This window comes from Galeopterus variegatus, unplaced genomic scaffold (genome assembly GCF_000696425.1).
Source record: "Galeopterus variegatus unplaced genomic scaffold, G_variegatus-3.0.2 Scaffold15054, whole genome shotgun sequence".
NCBI lineage: Eukaryota > Metazoa > Chordata > Mammalia > Dermoptera > Cynocephalidae > Galeopterus > Galeopterus variegatus.
In genome coordinates, this window is record NW_007741165.1 from 3,891 (window position 1) to 15,848 (window position 11,958).

At 49.9% G+C, this 11,958-nt stretch overlaps 1 protein-coding gene and 1 long non-coding RNA gene across 2 annotated transcripts in view; one reads left to right on the forward strand and one right to left on the reverse strand.

The window, feature by feature from the left end:
* The first annotated feature begins 446 nt into the window (after positions 1-446).
* LOC103582146 (F-box-like/WD repeat-containing protein TBL1X) lies at positions 447-10,272 on the forward strand. The gene is made up of 7 exons (XM_008563820.1): positions 447-686; positions 2,476-2,604; positions 2,732-2,861; positions 5,179-5,311; positions 7,713-7,854; positions 8,508-8,571; positions 8,691-10,272. Exons 1-7 carry the CDS (start codon positions 447-449, stop codon positions 8,849-8,851), a joined length of 999 nt encoding a protein of 332 aa, XP_008562042.1. The 3' UTR covers positions 8,852-10,272.
* A 1,106-nt stretch (positions 10,273-11,378) lies between these two features.
* The window catches only part of LOC103582145, a 1,545-nt gene continuing 965 nt past the window's right edge, over positions 11,379-11,958 (reverse strand). Inside the window, exon 2 of the long non-coding RNA XR_549726.1 lies at positions 11,379-11,952. This is a non-coding gene — a long non-coding RNA (uncharacterized LOC103582145). The remainder of the gene's footprint in view (positions 11,953-11,958) is intronic.

Below are 11,958 nucleotides of genomic sequence, written 5' to 3' on the forward strand. Positions count from 1 at the left end.
CTTTTTGTGACACAGCTGTCATCCACGCTCAGTAGCCGTCCTGGCTCTTCTCCTGAACTTTTCCTTAAGGACCTTCATCCAAAATGCCTTTGAGTTGCCAAGCAGCTTCCCACACAGGCAGTCAAGGAGACACAATGGGGGAGGAAGGGGACGCAGAGAGGCTGCAGCACTGAGCTCCTGCAAAGAATATGTGAACCAAGGGGCCCGGGGATGCCCAGAGTTGGATTTCTGCAAGAGACAGCCATCCAGGGCACACGGGGCAGCCTCCACTCTGTTCCCTTGTGCTTCTTAATAGCACTGAAACGGTTCTCCCATGAAGGTGTCTCATCCCTTCCCCAGTCTTCCTTGGTCTCACACTCGTCTCTCTCCCCCTGCCCTTTCCTGCCTGCCTGACCCCACATCGGAAGCCGGGCGCCCTGCAGCAGTGTCCACCCCGTTAATGAAGCATGGTTGGAATCCGCGCTGCCCGCTTCAGAGCTTGCTGGCTGTGCCCGCTCTTCCAGCTCTGGTCTCACCTGCCTGGCCTCCCTCTCGCTGCAGGTTTTTCCCACTCGGCCTTCACGTTCGGGATCGAGAGCCACATCAGCCAGTCCAACATCAACGGGACGCTGGTGCCGCCCGCCGCCCTCATCTCCATCCTGCAGAAGGGGCTGCAGTATGTGGAGGCTGAGATCAGCATCAACGAGGTACGTGATGGGCGCGGGGGCTCGGGACCCCGGTCCAAAGCCTGCGTGTGCTTCCTGCAGGCATCTGAGAGCAAGCTGGGGTTGCTTGTCTGGTTTTTGTTACACGTTGAGCATCCCAAATCCGCAATCCTACATGTTCCAAAATCTGAAGTTTTTGAGCGTCAATGTGATGCTCAGAGGAAATGCTCATGTGAGCATTTCAGATTTTGGATTTTTGGATTTGGGGTGCATAACCAGTAAGTATAATGCAAATATTCCAGACTCAGAAAAAAATTTCACACTGTGAAATGCTTCTGGTCCCAAGCATTCCTGGGAGCCTGACAGAGGGCATAACCAGAGGGACAGTCAGGGACAGAGAGATGATGGCCCCGTGTTAAAGTGACTTCAGGCGATGGTTTCATGACTGTGCTCCTTGTGGAGCTGATCCGGGGAAAGATGGAACAAAAACCATCAATTAAAATCATCCAGATTCTCTTGTATCCCCTCCCACCTTCTAGATTGGGGCTGTGCCAATTTGATAGAAATTTTGAAAGTCAGTTATTTGGGTTTTAAACAGTTCCCTTCACCTCTCTGGGCCCTTCATATGTGCTCTCGGGATTCAGCTGAGTCCCACGGATGAGTCCACGTGTCCCAGCTCCCTCCTGCCTTCCTCCTCTCCTGCCTCAAGTTCAGAGCACACAAAAATGTGTTTGTCCATCCACGAGCCAGCACCCTGAGCACTGTGGGTTTCATGTGATTCGAGTATTTGGAAAGCACGTCTTACTTTTAAGTGTGTACAGAAATTTTTTTGATAGTACCAGCGAATCGAAGGATGTTCAGACAAAAATGTGAATCAGAGGGCCAGCCTGGGCTCACTCGGGAGAGTGTGGTGCTGACAACACCAAGTCAAGGGTTAAGATCCCCTTACCGGTCATCTTTTAAAACAAAAAATGTGAATCAGAGCTAAACGAGGTCATTGTCGGTTGTATCGTGGCTGTATTCGGTCTAAACCCTGAGTCCAGGGCGTCGTTTCAAGTAGCTGCAAGTGCTTATTTTATTAGATCAGATGGGCACGTGCACCAGGAAGGAAATCCTGAATGCTGCAGGCATCTCTAAATCGGGGCTGATGATTCCAAAGACTTACTCCTCCCACAAAAGTGGGTACTTATTTAAAGAGATTTTCCACACTGGCCGTGGCACTGGGCAGGGTTTCTCCTGCTCAGCACTATGTACATTTGTGGCTGGACTCTGCTCTGTGGTGGGGACTGTCCTGTGCACTGGAGGATGTGGACCAGCATCCCTGGTCTCCACCCACCAGCTGCCAGTAGATCCCCCGCCAAGTGGTGACAATGAAAAATGTCTCCAGTCATTATTCCCTGATGTCCCCCAAGGAGACAAAATTACTCCCCCATACACATACCCCCGCCCCTGTTGAGAATCCTTGCATCAGGGATATAGCACTTTTGTCCTGGAATAAAGGAGACACATTCAGATGTCCTTAAAGCCCCAGTTCAGGTTGACACTTACCAAATATCAGGTCTCCCTCGGGACAGCCATCATACCTAGTTCTTCATCGACGGTTCCCCTTGTCCACCTCCCTGTCCTTGGCCCACCATGGAGTCCCTCTGCTCTGCCCTACAGTCCCAATACTTGTTTGATGCCATCGTCCCCCCGGGCCCCAGCCCCTGAACTCCCAGGCGTCTCTGTTTCTGGGCCACCTTCCTGCACCTCTCCCACCTGGAAGGCAGAGTCTGGTCCTGGAGGTCCTGTTTTGTGGGTGCTGACGGCTGCCCTTGGCTTACTTTCCCAGGATGGCACGGTGTTTGACGGCCGCCCCATAGAGTCCCTGTCCCTGATAGACGCTGTGATGCCCGACGTGGTGCAGACGAGGCAGCAGGCATTCCGAGAGAAGCTCGCGCAGCAGCAGGCCAGTGCGGCGGCCGCAGCAGCAGCGGCGGCAGCAGCNCGGCCGCCCCATAGAGTCCCTGTCCCTGATAGACGCTGTGATGCCCGACGTGGTGCAGACGCGGCAGCAGGCGTTCCGCGAGAAGCTTGCGCAGCAGCAGGCCAGTGCGGCGGCCGCAGCAGCAGCAGCAGCAGCAGCCACGGCAGCCCCAGCAGCAGTTTCCCAGCAAAATCCACCAAAGAACGGAGACGCCACGGTCAACGGGGAGGAGAACGGAGCACACGCAATAAGTAAGTGCGGGGCTTCTGGCGCTTTATTGTGCTTCTAAAACTGGGCGAATGCAACAACTTCTTAGAGATCTGCCTGCTGTCAACTTCTCACCAGTTGCTTTCCAGTGCTTGCTTACTGTCTGGCTGGAAGAGCTTCACGTTCCCTGTTTGTCACCAAAATCCTTAGACCCGACCTTCTCGACACACATCCTGGATTTTATGAAATCCTGCTGCCCTGCTCCTGAGGGCTCGCGTGGAACAGGGGCAAGTACTAGATGCTCCCTGTCCAACATAAGCAAGGATCTCTCTCAACCTTCCGTGCGGAGGGTTTTCAGCCAAAGTATGGTCTAGTAGTCGAGCCCATGGTTAGCACAAGGGCACCACGCCCTGGACACCAGGCATCATCTTACTCGGTCATTGCAAAACCGCAGGAGGTTAGACCTGTTAGCTAATGGCCCAAGAGTATGCAGCGGATGAGTCAGAGCTCGACAGTCATATCACAAAACTTGCTCAGGCCCGGTGCACCTTCCACCAACTAACTCCCACATCAGAAAATCTATTTAAAACTAGAACAACAGAGACAAAAGAGGTGCCCTGTCCTGGGACCCACAGTCAGAATGCAAGGCATGCCTGTGCCCCATCCAGGACCTGAGCCATTCTGCCACCTCCCTGGTCTGAGGTCGGCTCCTTACCCGTTCCCCATCCCTGGTCTGTTCCTCTGGAGGCTGCTCCCTGCTGTGGCCGTGGGAGTGGGAGTTCTTCTGCCCAGGCTGGGTCTGGGCACTGACCCCTGCCCCAGGGAGCCCGGCCTCCTTATCTTGCCCGTGCACATGGCTAATCCACCCTGGCTCACTGCTCTTAAGTTCTGCAGCAGCCTCCTCGACCCCTTCTCAGCACCTCACACCTGGTCTGCAGACCAGCCTGTCGGGGCTGCAGCGTGCCACGGCTGCCTGTGGATAAGTGAGCAGGTGACGGCCTCCTCTGCATGCCTCCACGGAGTCCCAGGCCCCCGCTGCACGGCTCGCTAGGACGCCAGCTGTCCTCTCGCCATCACCAGGGGATGGATCCACCAAACGTGGAAGATCGTTTTGCTTTTCTTCATCTTCTCCCAGCCACATGGGAACTCGGGAAGCATAAAAGAAGTAGCGTTTTTTCACAGCCCCACTGTCCCTGAGGGTAGGCTGTGAAGATTTTGAGTCAGGCTTCTCAATCCAAGCAGGGTCGCCAGGCACTTTCATATTTTTATGTGTTGACCCAGAAGCAGTGGATCTTAGGTTACCTGCCACTGAGAAGTGAGTCCTNTTTTATGTGTTGACCCAGAAGCAGTGGATCTTAGGTTACCTGCCACTGAGAAGTGAGTCCTTCTCTTCCTGGGGTTTTCCACCAAAATACCTGAACAAGAATACCTGAACAAGAAGACGTAACAGCAGACTCAGCTCTACACCGCATTACAAAACTGTCAGCTGCTGCTGAGTGTGTGCTTGTTAGACCTGACCGCTGCCTTCTCTTTCCCGTAAAGCAGGGGCTGCTAAACTTTCCCTAAGGGGCCAGACAGTGACTGTCACAGGCGTTGAGGGCCAGGCAGTCTCTGTCACAGCGACCCAACTCTGTCTTGAAATGCAGAAGCCGCTGTCCTCCTCTGCTCGGGCTGCTGTGACAGAGCACCGCAGACCTGCGGCAGGAACAGCAGACATTCCTCCCCGCAGGCCTGGAGGCTGCAAGTCTGAGCTCAAGGCGAGACAGGCGGGTTCCTCGTGAGGCCTCTCTCCTTGGCTTGTAGACACCATCTTCTCCCTGTGTCCTCACATGGTCGTCCCTCTGTGTGTGTCTGTGTCCTCATCTCCTCTTCTTATAAGGACATCAGTCGTATTGGATTAAAACCCACTCTAGCAACCTCATTTTACCTTAATCACCTCTTTAAAGACCGCGTCCCCAAATACAGTCACTGTCTGAGGTACTGAAGGTTGGGGTGTCAACACAGGAATTCATCCTGTAACAGTCGCTACAGGTAATGCATAAATATATGGGTGTCAGTAAATAACTTAAATGTTGTTTATGAGGAGAGGCTGCAGCAGGCTAGATTTTGGCCCATGGGTCATAGTTGACTGGCCCCAGTTTTAAAGAATAAATAAGTGTATTTTTCACTCAAATTTGAAGACTAGCAAAATACAAAGAGACATAAAATACCCAATCACACAAAGCCATGATTTAGTTATAATCATCAGAGATGGTATTGCCTAGTACATAAAAAACAAGGTGTTTCTAAAACAGAAGCTCCCTGAGAATGAGTTTCTTTTGTATTGATAAGCCACGTACCTTTTTGTGTTTCCTACAACAGATAATCACTCGAAACCCATGGAAATTGACGGGGATGTTGAGATTCCACCCAACAAAGCCACAGTCCTTCGGGGCCATGAGTCCGAGGTGTTCATTTGTGCCTGGAACCCTGTCAGCGATCTGCTGGCTTCTGGGTGAGGATGTCAGATTGGGGACGCTCCAGGGTCAGGGCAACCCCTGCTCGTCTCTGGCGTTCTGCCTCAAGGGACACGTGCTGTTGTCTGACCTCGTGTGTCACGTCTTCCTGACATGAGCAGATCCCGAACGGGTCCTGTGCACTCCACAGCTCTGTGTGTCTCGGATTGTGGAGAAGTTGACATTCCCCACCGTGTTCTCCATGGGATTGGGAGCAAAGACATTTAAAACTGCTAAATGCAGAGATGGGGAGGAGGGGGTGGTGGATGGGAGGGGTGGAAAGAGCTGTTCCCACCAAGAGCCTATGTGCGTGTGTTTTTATTCTGCAGGTCTGGAGACTCGACGGCCAGGATATGGAACCTTAATGAACACAGCAACGGGGACTCCACCCAGCTCGTGTTGAGGCACTGTATATGGGAAGGGGGACATGATGTCCCCAGTAACAAAGATGTCACTTCGCTGGACTGGAACCTAAGCATCTTCCACCCCCCAGGCCCCTTGAAATGTCAGGGTATGGTGGCCCTGCCCTGAGCTGAGGGCTCACAGGTGCCCTCCATCTCCAAGAGCTCCTGCTGAGGCCATGGCGGGCACAGAGCAAGCTGGGTGTTGGGTGGCTGNCGGCTGCCTGTGGATAAGTGAGCAGGTGACGGCCTCCTCTGCATGCCTCCACGGAGTCCCAGGCCCCCGCTGCACGGCTCGCTAGGACGCCAGCTGTCCTCTCGCCATCACCAGGGGATGGATCCACCAAACGTGGAAGATCGTTTTGCTTTTCTTCATCTTCTCCCAGCCACATGGGAACTCGGGAAGCATAAAAGAAGTAGCGTTTTTTCACAGCCCCACTGTCCCTGAGGGTAGGCTGTGAAGATTTTGAGTCAGGCTTCTCAATCCAAGCAGGGTCGCCAGGCACTTTCATATTTTTATGTGTTGACCCAGAAGCAGTGGATCTTAGGTTACCTGCCACTGAGAAGTGAGTCCTCTTCCTGGGGTTTTCCACCAAAATACCTGAACAAGAAGACGTAACAGCAGACTCAGCTCTACACCGCATTACAAAACTGTCAGCTGCTGCTGAGTGTGTGCTGGTTAGACCGGACCGCTGCCTTCTCTTTCCCGTAAAGCAGGGGCTGCTAAACTCTCCCTAAGGGGCCAGACAGTGACTGTCACAGGCGTTGAGGGCCAGGCAGTCTCTGTCACAGTCTCTGTCACCCAACTCTGTCTTGAAATGCAGAAGCCGCTGTCCTCCTCTGCTCGGGCTGCTGTGGCAGCGCACCGCAGACCTGCGGCAGGAACAGCAGACATTCCTCCCCGCAGGCCTGGAGGCTGCAAGTCTGAGCTCAAGGCGAGACAGGCGGGTTCCTCGTGAGGCCTCTCTCCTTGGCTTGCAGACACCATCTTCTCCCTGTGTCCTCACATGGTCATCCCTCTGTGTGTGTCTGTGTCCTCATCTCCTCTTCTTATAAGGACATCGGTTGTATTGGATTAAAACCCACTCTAGCGACCTCATTTTACCTTAATCACCTCTTTAAAGACCCCATCCCCAAATACAGTCACTGTCTGAGGTACTGAAGGTTAGGGTGTCAACACAGGAATTCATCCTGTAACAGTCGCTACAGGTAATGCATGAATATATGGGCGTCAGTAAATAACTTAAACGTTATTTATGAGGAGAGGCTGCAGCAGGCTAGATTTTGGCCCATGGGTCATAGTTGACTGGCCCCAATTTTAAAGAATAAATAAGTGTATTTTTCACTCAAATTTGAAGCCTAGCAAAATACAAAGAGACATAAAATACCCAATCACACAAAGCCATGATTTAGTTATAATCATCAGAGATGGTATCGCCTAGTACATAAAAAACAAGGTGTTTCTAAAACAGAAGCCCCCTGAGAATGAGTTTCTTTTGTATTGATAAGCCACGTGCCTTTTTGTGTTTCCTACAACAGATAATCACTCGAAACCCATGGAAATTGACGGGGACGTTGAGATTCCACCCAACAAAGCCACAGTCCTTCGGGGCCATGAGTCCGAGGTGTTCATTTGTGCCTGGAACCCTGTCAGTGATCTGCTGGCTTCTGGGTGAGGATGTCAGGTTGGGGACGCTCCAGGGTCAGGGGAACCCCTGCTCGTCTCTGGCGTTCTGCCTCAAGGGACACGTGCTGTTGTCTGACCTCGTGTGTCACGTCTTCCTGACATGAGCAGATCCCAAGCGGGTCCTGTGCACTCCACAGCTCTGTGTGTCTCGGATTGTGGAGAAGTTGACATTCCCCGCCGTGTTCTCCATGGGATTGAGAGCAAAGACATTTAAAACTGCTAAATGCAGAGGCGGGGAGGGGGTGGTGCATGGGAGGGGTGGGAAGAGCTGTTCCCACCAAGAGCCTACGTGCGTGTGTTTTTATTCTGCAGGTCTGGAGACTCGACGGCCAGGATATGGAACCTTAATGAACACAGCAACGGGGACTCCACCCAGCTCGTGTTGAGGCACTGTATACGGGAAGGGGGACACGATGTCCCCAGTAACAAAGATGTCACTTCACTGGACTGGAATGTAAGCATCTTCCACCCCCCAGGCTCCTTGAAATGTCAGGGTATGGTGGCCCTGCCCTGAGCTGCGGGCTCACAGGTGCCCTCCATCTCCAAGAGCTCCTGCTGAGGCCATGGCGGGCACAGAGCGAGCTGGGTGTTGGGTGGCTGTGCCTTCGCATGGTCAGCACACGTGAGTGAGTCGAGCCTGATGGCTCTGTGAGGGGGACCTCACAGCGCGAAGGTGGGACCCTGGGAAGGCTCAGCTGGGGAGCTGTGACAAGCAGCCAGGAAAGAAAACTTTCCACCTCGAGAGCTCAGGACGAGCTGCTATGTGCATTTATACATGGGAAACACGCCATTGGACTTCTTTTTGCTTTCTGCAAAGTCTTAGGATGACTTTCTGTAGGTATTTTAAATTCTGTCCTTAATTAGACAGCACACAAGGTTGAGTGGTTCCAGTGTGGCTTTCTCGCTTCCTGGTCCACATGCCTTGCGTTTAATTTAACAGCAGTGTGTGCTGAAGTAGTCAGAGGTGACCCGTTAGTCTCATAATGTGGCATCAGTTATCGGCTTAGGAATATTCTAGACTTGGGATCCTGGCGAGTTCTGTGTCCTTTTCTGGTGCCACCACTACTAAGCTGCTTCTGTGGGTTTGTGTCTCTTTCTGGCCCGCAGAGCGATGGGACACTTCTGGCCACAGGTTCATACGATGGTTTTGCAAGGATATGGACGGAAGACGGTAAGTCCTGCGTCTGTCGTGTTGGGGTTGGACGGGACCCGCTTCTGTATGTAGCCGCGAAGTGAACAGACCATGACTTTGAAGTCAACATGTTTGTCTGTATTTTTTTTACATAACAGGTAACCTGGCCAGCACCTTAGGCCAACATAAAGGCCCCATCTTTGCCTTGAAATGGAACAAAAAGGGGAATTATATTTTGAGTGCTGGTGTAGACAAAGTGAGTATTAACTTAAAACACATACTTTCGATCTATACATGCTTATTTGCAGTCTCCAGATAAGACGGTGTTTTCTTTGAATTCTTAGGCTTTCTCCTTCCCCTTAAGAAATCAAAAGGACCTGTATAGGTTTTTTTTTGTAATTGTGATCTTAGTGTTAATTTATAGCACGTCATCTCTGTCAGTATATTCCACTGTCCTGCAGATCTCTGTGCAAAGCGTCCCTTCTTTTGAGGTTCATAGTTCAGTGATAAAGAGAGGAAAATCTCCAGACCGTGTTTATAAGTGGCTGGACAGAGCAGGTGCTGTGCGGTGTGCTCTGTGTAAACTTTCACCCCCAGAGTGACGTTAGTGACACAGACTGTTCTCTTAGCAGACTTCTGCTCTCCTAATTTGATAAGCTCCTGCTTCCCACTGTAGACTGCACATTTCCTGAGCAGGAGTAAAACAGTCCCAGGGACAGGGCACTGTCCCCTGACAGGCCACGGAGCCAAAGTGGGACTCCCTTGCTCTGCAGTTGGGCAGGGCTGCCAGAGCGACGTGATGGCATTAGAGCCAGGTGCCTCTCGAAGCCATCATGGGGTGGAAGATCCCAGGACAAAGAGGAAGAGACATAGAACCATTCCCCCACAGAAACTACACTGGTTTCACGATAGTTTGAAAACTTGACTCTGTTACTGCTTTCTGTTCATTCAAGTTGTAAAATTTAATATAAAATAATAAACAAACTCTAAACATCATCACAGTCTTGGAGAAGTCGTGGGTGCACTTGGCAAGGTACAGCCCACACAGGCCATAACTGGCCCATCACCTGTTCTTTTAAATAAAGTTTTATTGATACACAGCCACTCCCCTTTGTTGAGAATTGTCAGTGGCTGCTTTCACGCCTTAGTGGCCGAGTTGAGCAGGTACAACAGAAGACCATTGGCCCTCAAAGCTTAAGGTATTTACCAGGTGGCCCTTGACAGAAAAAGAGTGCCAGCGCCTGTACGTGGATAGAACTGTGTAGGCCAATGAATCATTTGTTCCTTTTCTCTATATTTAAGCCAAGAAACTCTTCATTCAGAATTGGGAGCGTAATTTATTATAATATAAGAAAAGATAAGCTGCTGTGGTTGACACACTGAATGTGTTGTGTAACTACCATCAAATTTTTCCCAAGATGTTCTAGTTCAAGTAATACGCATACACAGCACTGTCATGCCTTCAGTAGGCCATCGGTAACTGCCACTGGCATTATGAAAATAATTCACGAAAATGATCGCTAACATTTACAGCAAGCACTTTACTACTGTGTGTGTTAACCCATCCGATACTCTCAAGATCGAGGCAGGCGTTAGTATGACCAATCCCATTTTACAGAGGAACAACTGGAGCCCCAGAGAGGTTTATTAATTTGCCTAGTGACACACAGCGGGTGCCACGTGGAGGAGGACCAGGCCCCGGCTCACCAGTACCTCTGCCCTCGACTTGCAGGGGGATTCTAAATCGTTTCCTGGCCTCCTTCCCACCTGGCGGAGCTTTTATACATTTGTGTGTTTCTCACCGATTATTTATTTTGACTCTACCAGGTGACGGACTGTACGATCAGTAAAAATGCGTATTTGGAATCATGTTAGTCTTTTGGGCCATCTATGTCCCTCTTTACTCCTTAGTCAACCATGGCAGGTGTCCTTGAACATAATACCTGTGGAGAAAATGTAATTTATGGGGATGCTGGTGTGACCTTCAGTGTATGCTTAACCCAAAGTGATGAAAATGTATCTCACATTCTCAAAGCTTTTGTGAAATGTTTTCTTCGGTTCAATGTATATTTNTTAACCCATCCGATACTCTCAAGATCGAGGCAGGCGTTAGTATGACCAATCCCATTTTACAAAGGAACAACTGGAGCCCCAGAGAGGTTTATTAATTTGTCTAGTGACACACAGCGGGTGCTGCATGGAGGAGGACCAGGCCCCGGCTCACCAGTACCTCTGCCCTCGACTTGCAGGGGATTCTAAATCGTTTCCTGGCCTCCTTCCCACCTGGCGGATCTTTTATACATTCATTTGTGTGTTTCTCACCGATTATTTATTTTGACTCTACCAGGTGACGGACTGCACGATCAGTAAAAATGCGTATTTGGAATTACGTTACTCTTTTGGGCCACATATGTCCCTCTTTACTCCTTAGTCAACCATGGCAGGAATAATAACGGTGTCCTTGAACATAATACCTGTGGAGAAAATGTAATTTATGGGGATGCTGGTGTGACCTTCAGTGTATGCTTAACCCAAAGTGACAAAAATGTATCTCACATTCTCAAAGCTTTTGTGAAATGTTTTCTTCGGTTCAATGTATATTTAACAAAAACGTCCGCTAAATGTTCCAGTGACTGATTGCAGTACGTGAAATCGTATCAGACGTTTGTGAGTTTACTTACAGTTTGACCCTTGAACAGCACAGGTCCACTTATACATGGAATCTTTTTTGTCTGCTAAATACTGCACAGTGCTATAAATGTATTTTTCTCTTCCTTATGATTTTCTTAATCACATTTTCTTTTCTCTAGCTTATTTTATTGTAAGAATACAGTATATAATATGTATAACATACAAAATATGTTTTAATTGAATGGTAATGTTATTGGTAAGGCTTCAGATCAATAGTCGGCCATTAGTAGTTAAGTTTTGGGGAAGGCAAGAGTTACACGTGGATTTGCAACTGTGTCCGGGCCGGTAACCTAACCCGCACGTTGTTCAAGGACCGATTGTACTCACAATATATAAACCACGTTTGTTTGTGCTTGACAAATTAAGAAAACAGTTGCAGACAAACAGTGCCAGGTGGTCTAGAGCTGACCCCAAATGTAGGAATACCATGTTTCAAAGACACTTGCTGCTCTGAGTGTTTCCTCTGCACGTTTCTACAATCAACCCAAAACAACCACTTCTTAAAACGAAATCTTTATGAAGTCCCACTGACAGACGGGTGTAAAGTTTCCAATGACGTTGAAAATTCCGGTTAATGAAGACTTGATTCCAATGGTATTTACAGAGCTGCCCCTGGCTGCTGCTTTAAGTATCTTCCTGGCATCAGTCAGTTCATGAGAATTCATGATTTACTTTGTGTTCCAAGGTGCCGATCACCTTTTTCCTTCCTGTAGACCCATAAATCAGCACCTGACC

What these genes read in the sequence shown, in the direction of transcription:
- LOC103582146 (XM_008563820.1), top strand. Translation starts at nt 447, where the DNA reads ATGGTTGGAATCCGCGCTGCCCGCTTCAGAGCTTGCTGGCTGTGCCCG. An exon ending in GAACGGAGCACACGCAATAA is followed by an intron (nt 2,862 to 5,178) that starts GTAAGTGCGGGG and finishes TTCCTACAACAG; the next exon opens with ATAATCACTCGAAACCCATG. An exon ending in AGCGATCTGCTGGCTTCTGG is followed by an intron (nt 5,312 to 7,712) that starts GTGAGGATGTCA and finishes TTTATTCTGCAG; the next exon opens with GTCTGGAGACTCGACGGCCA.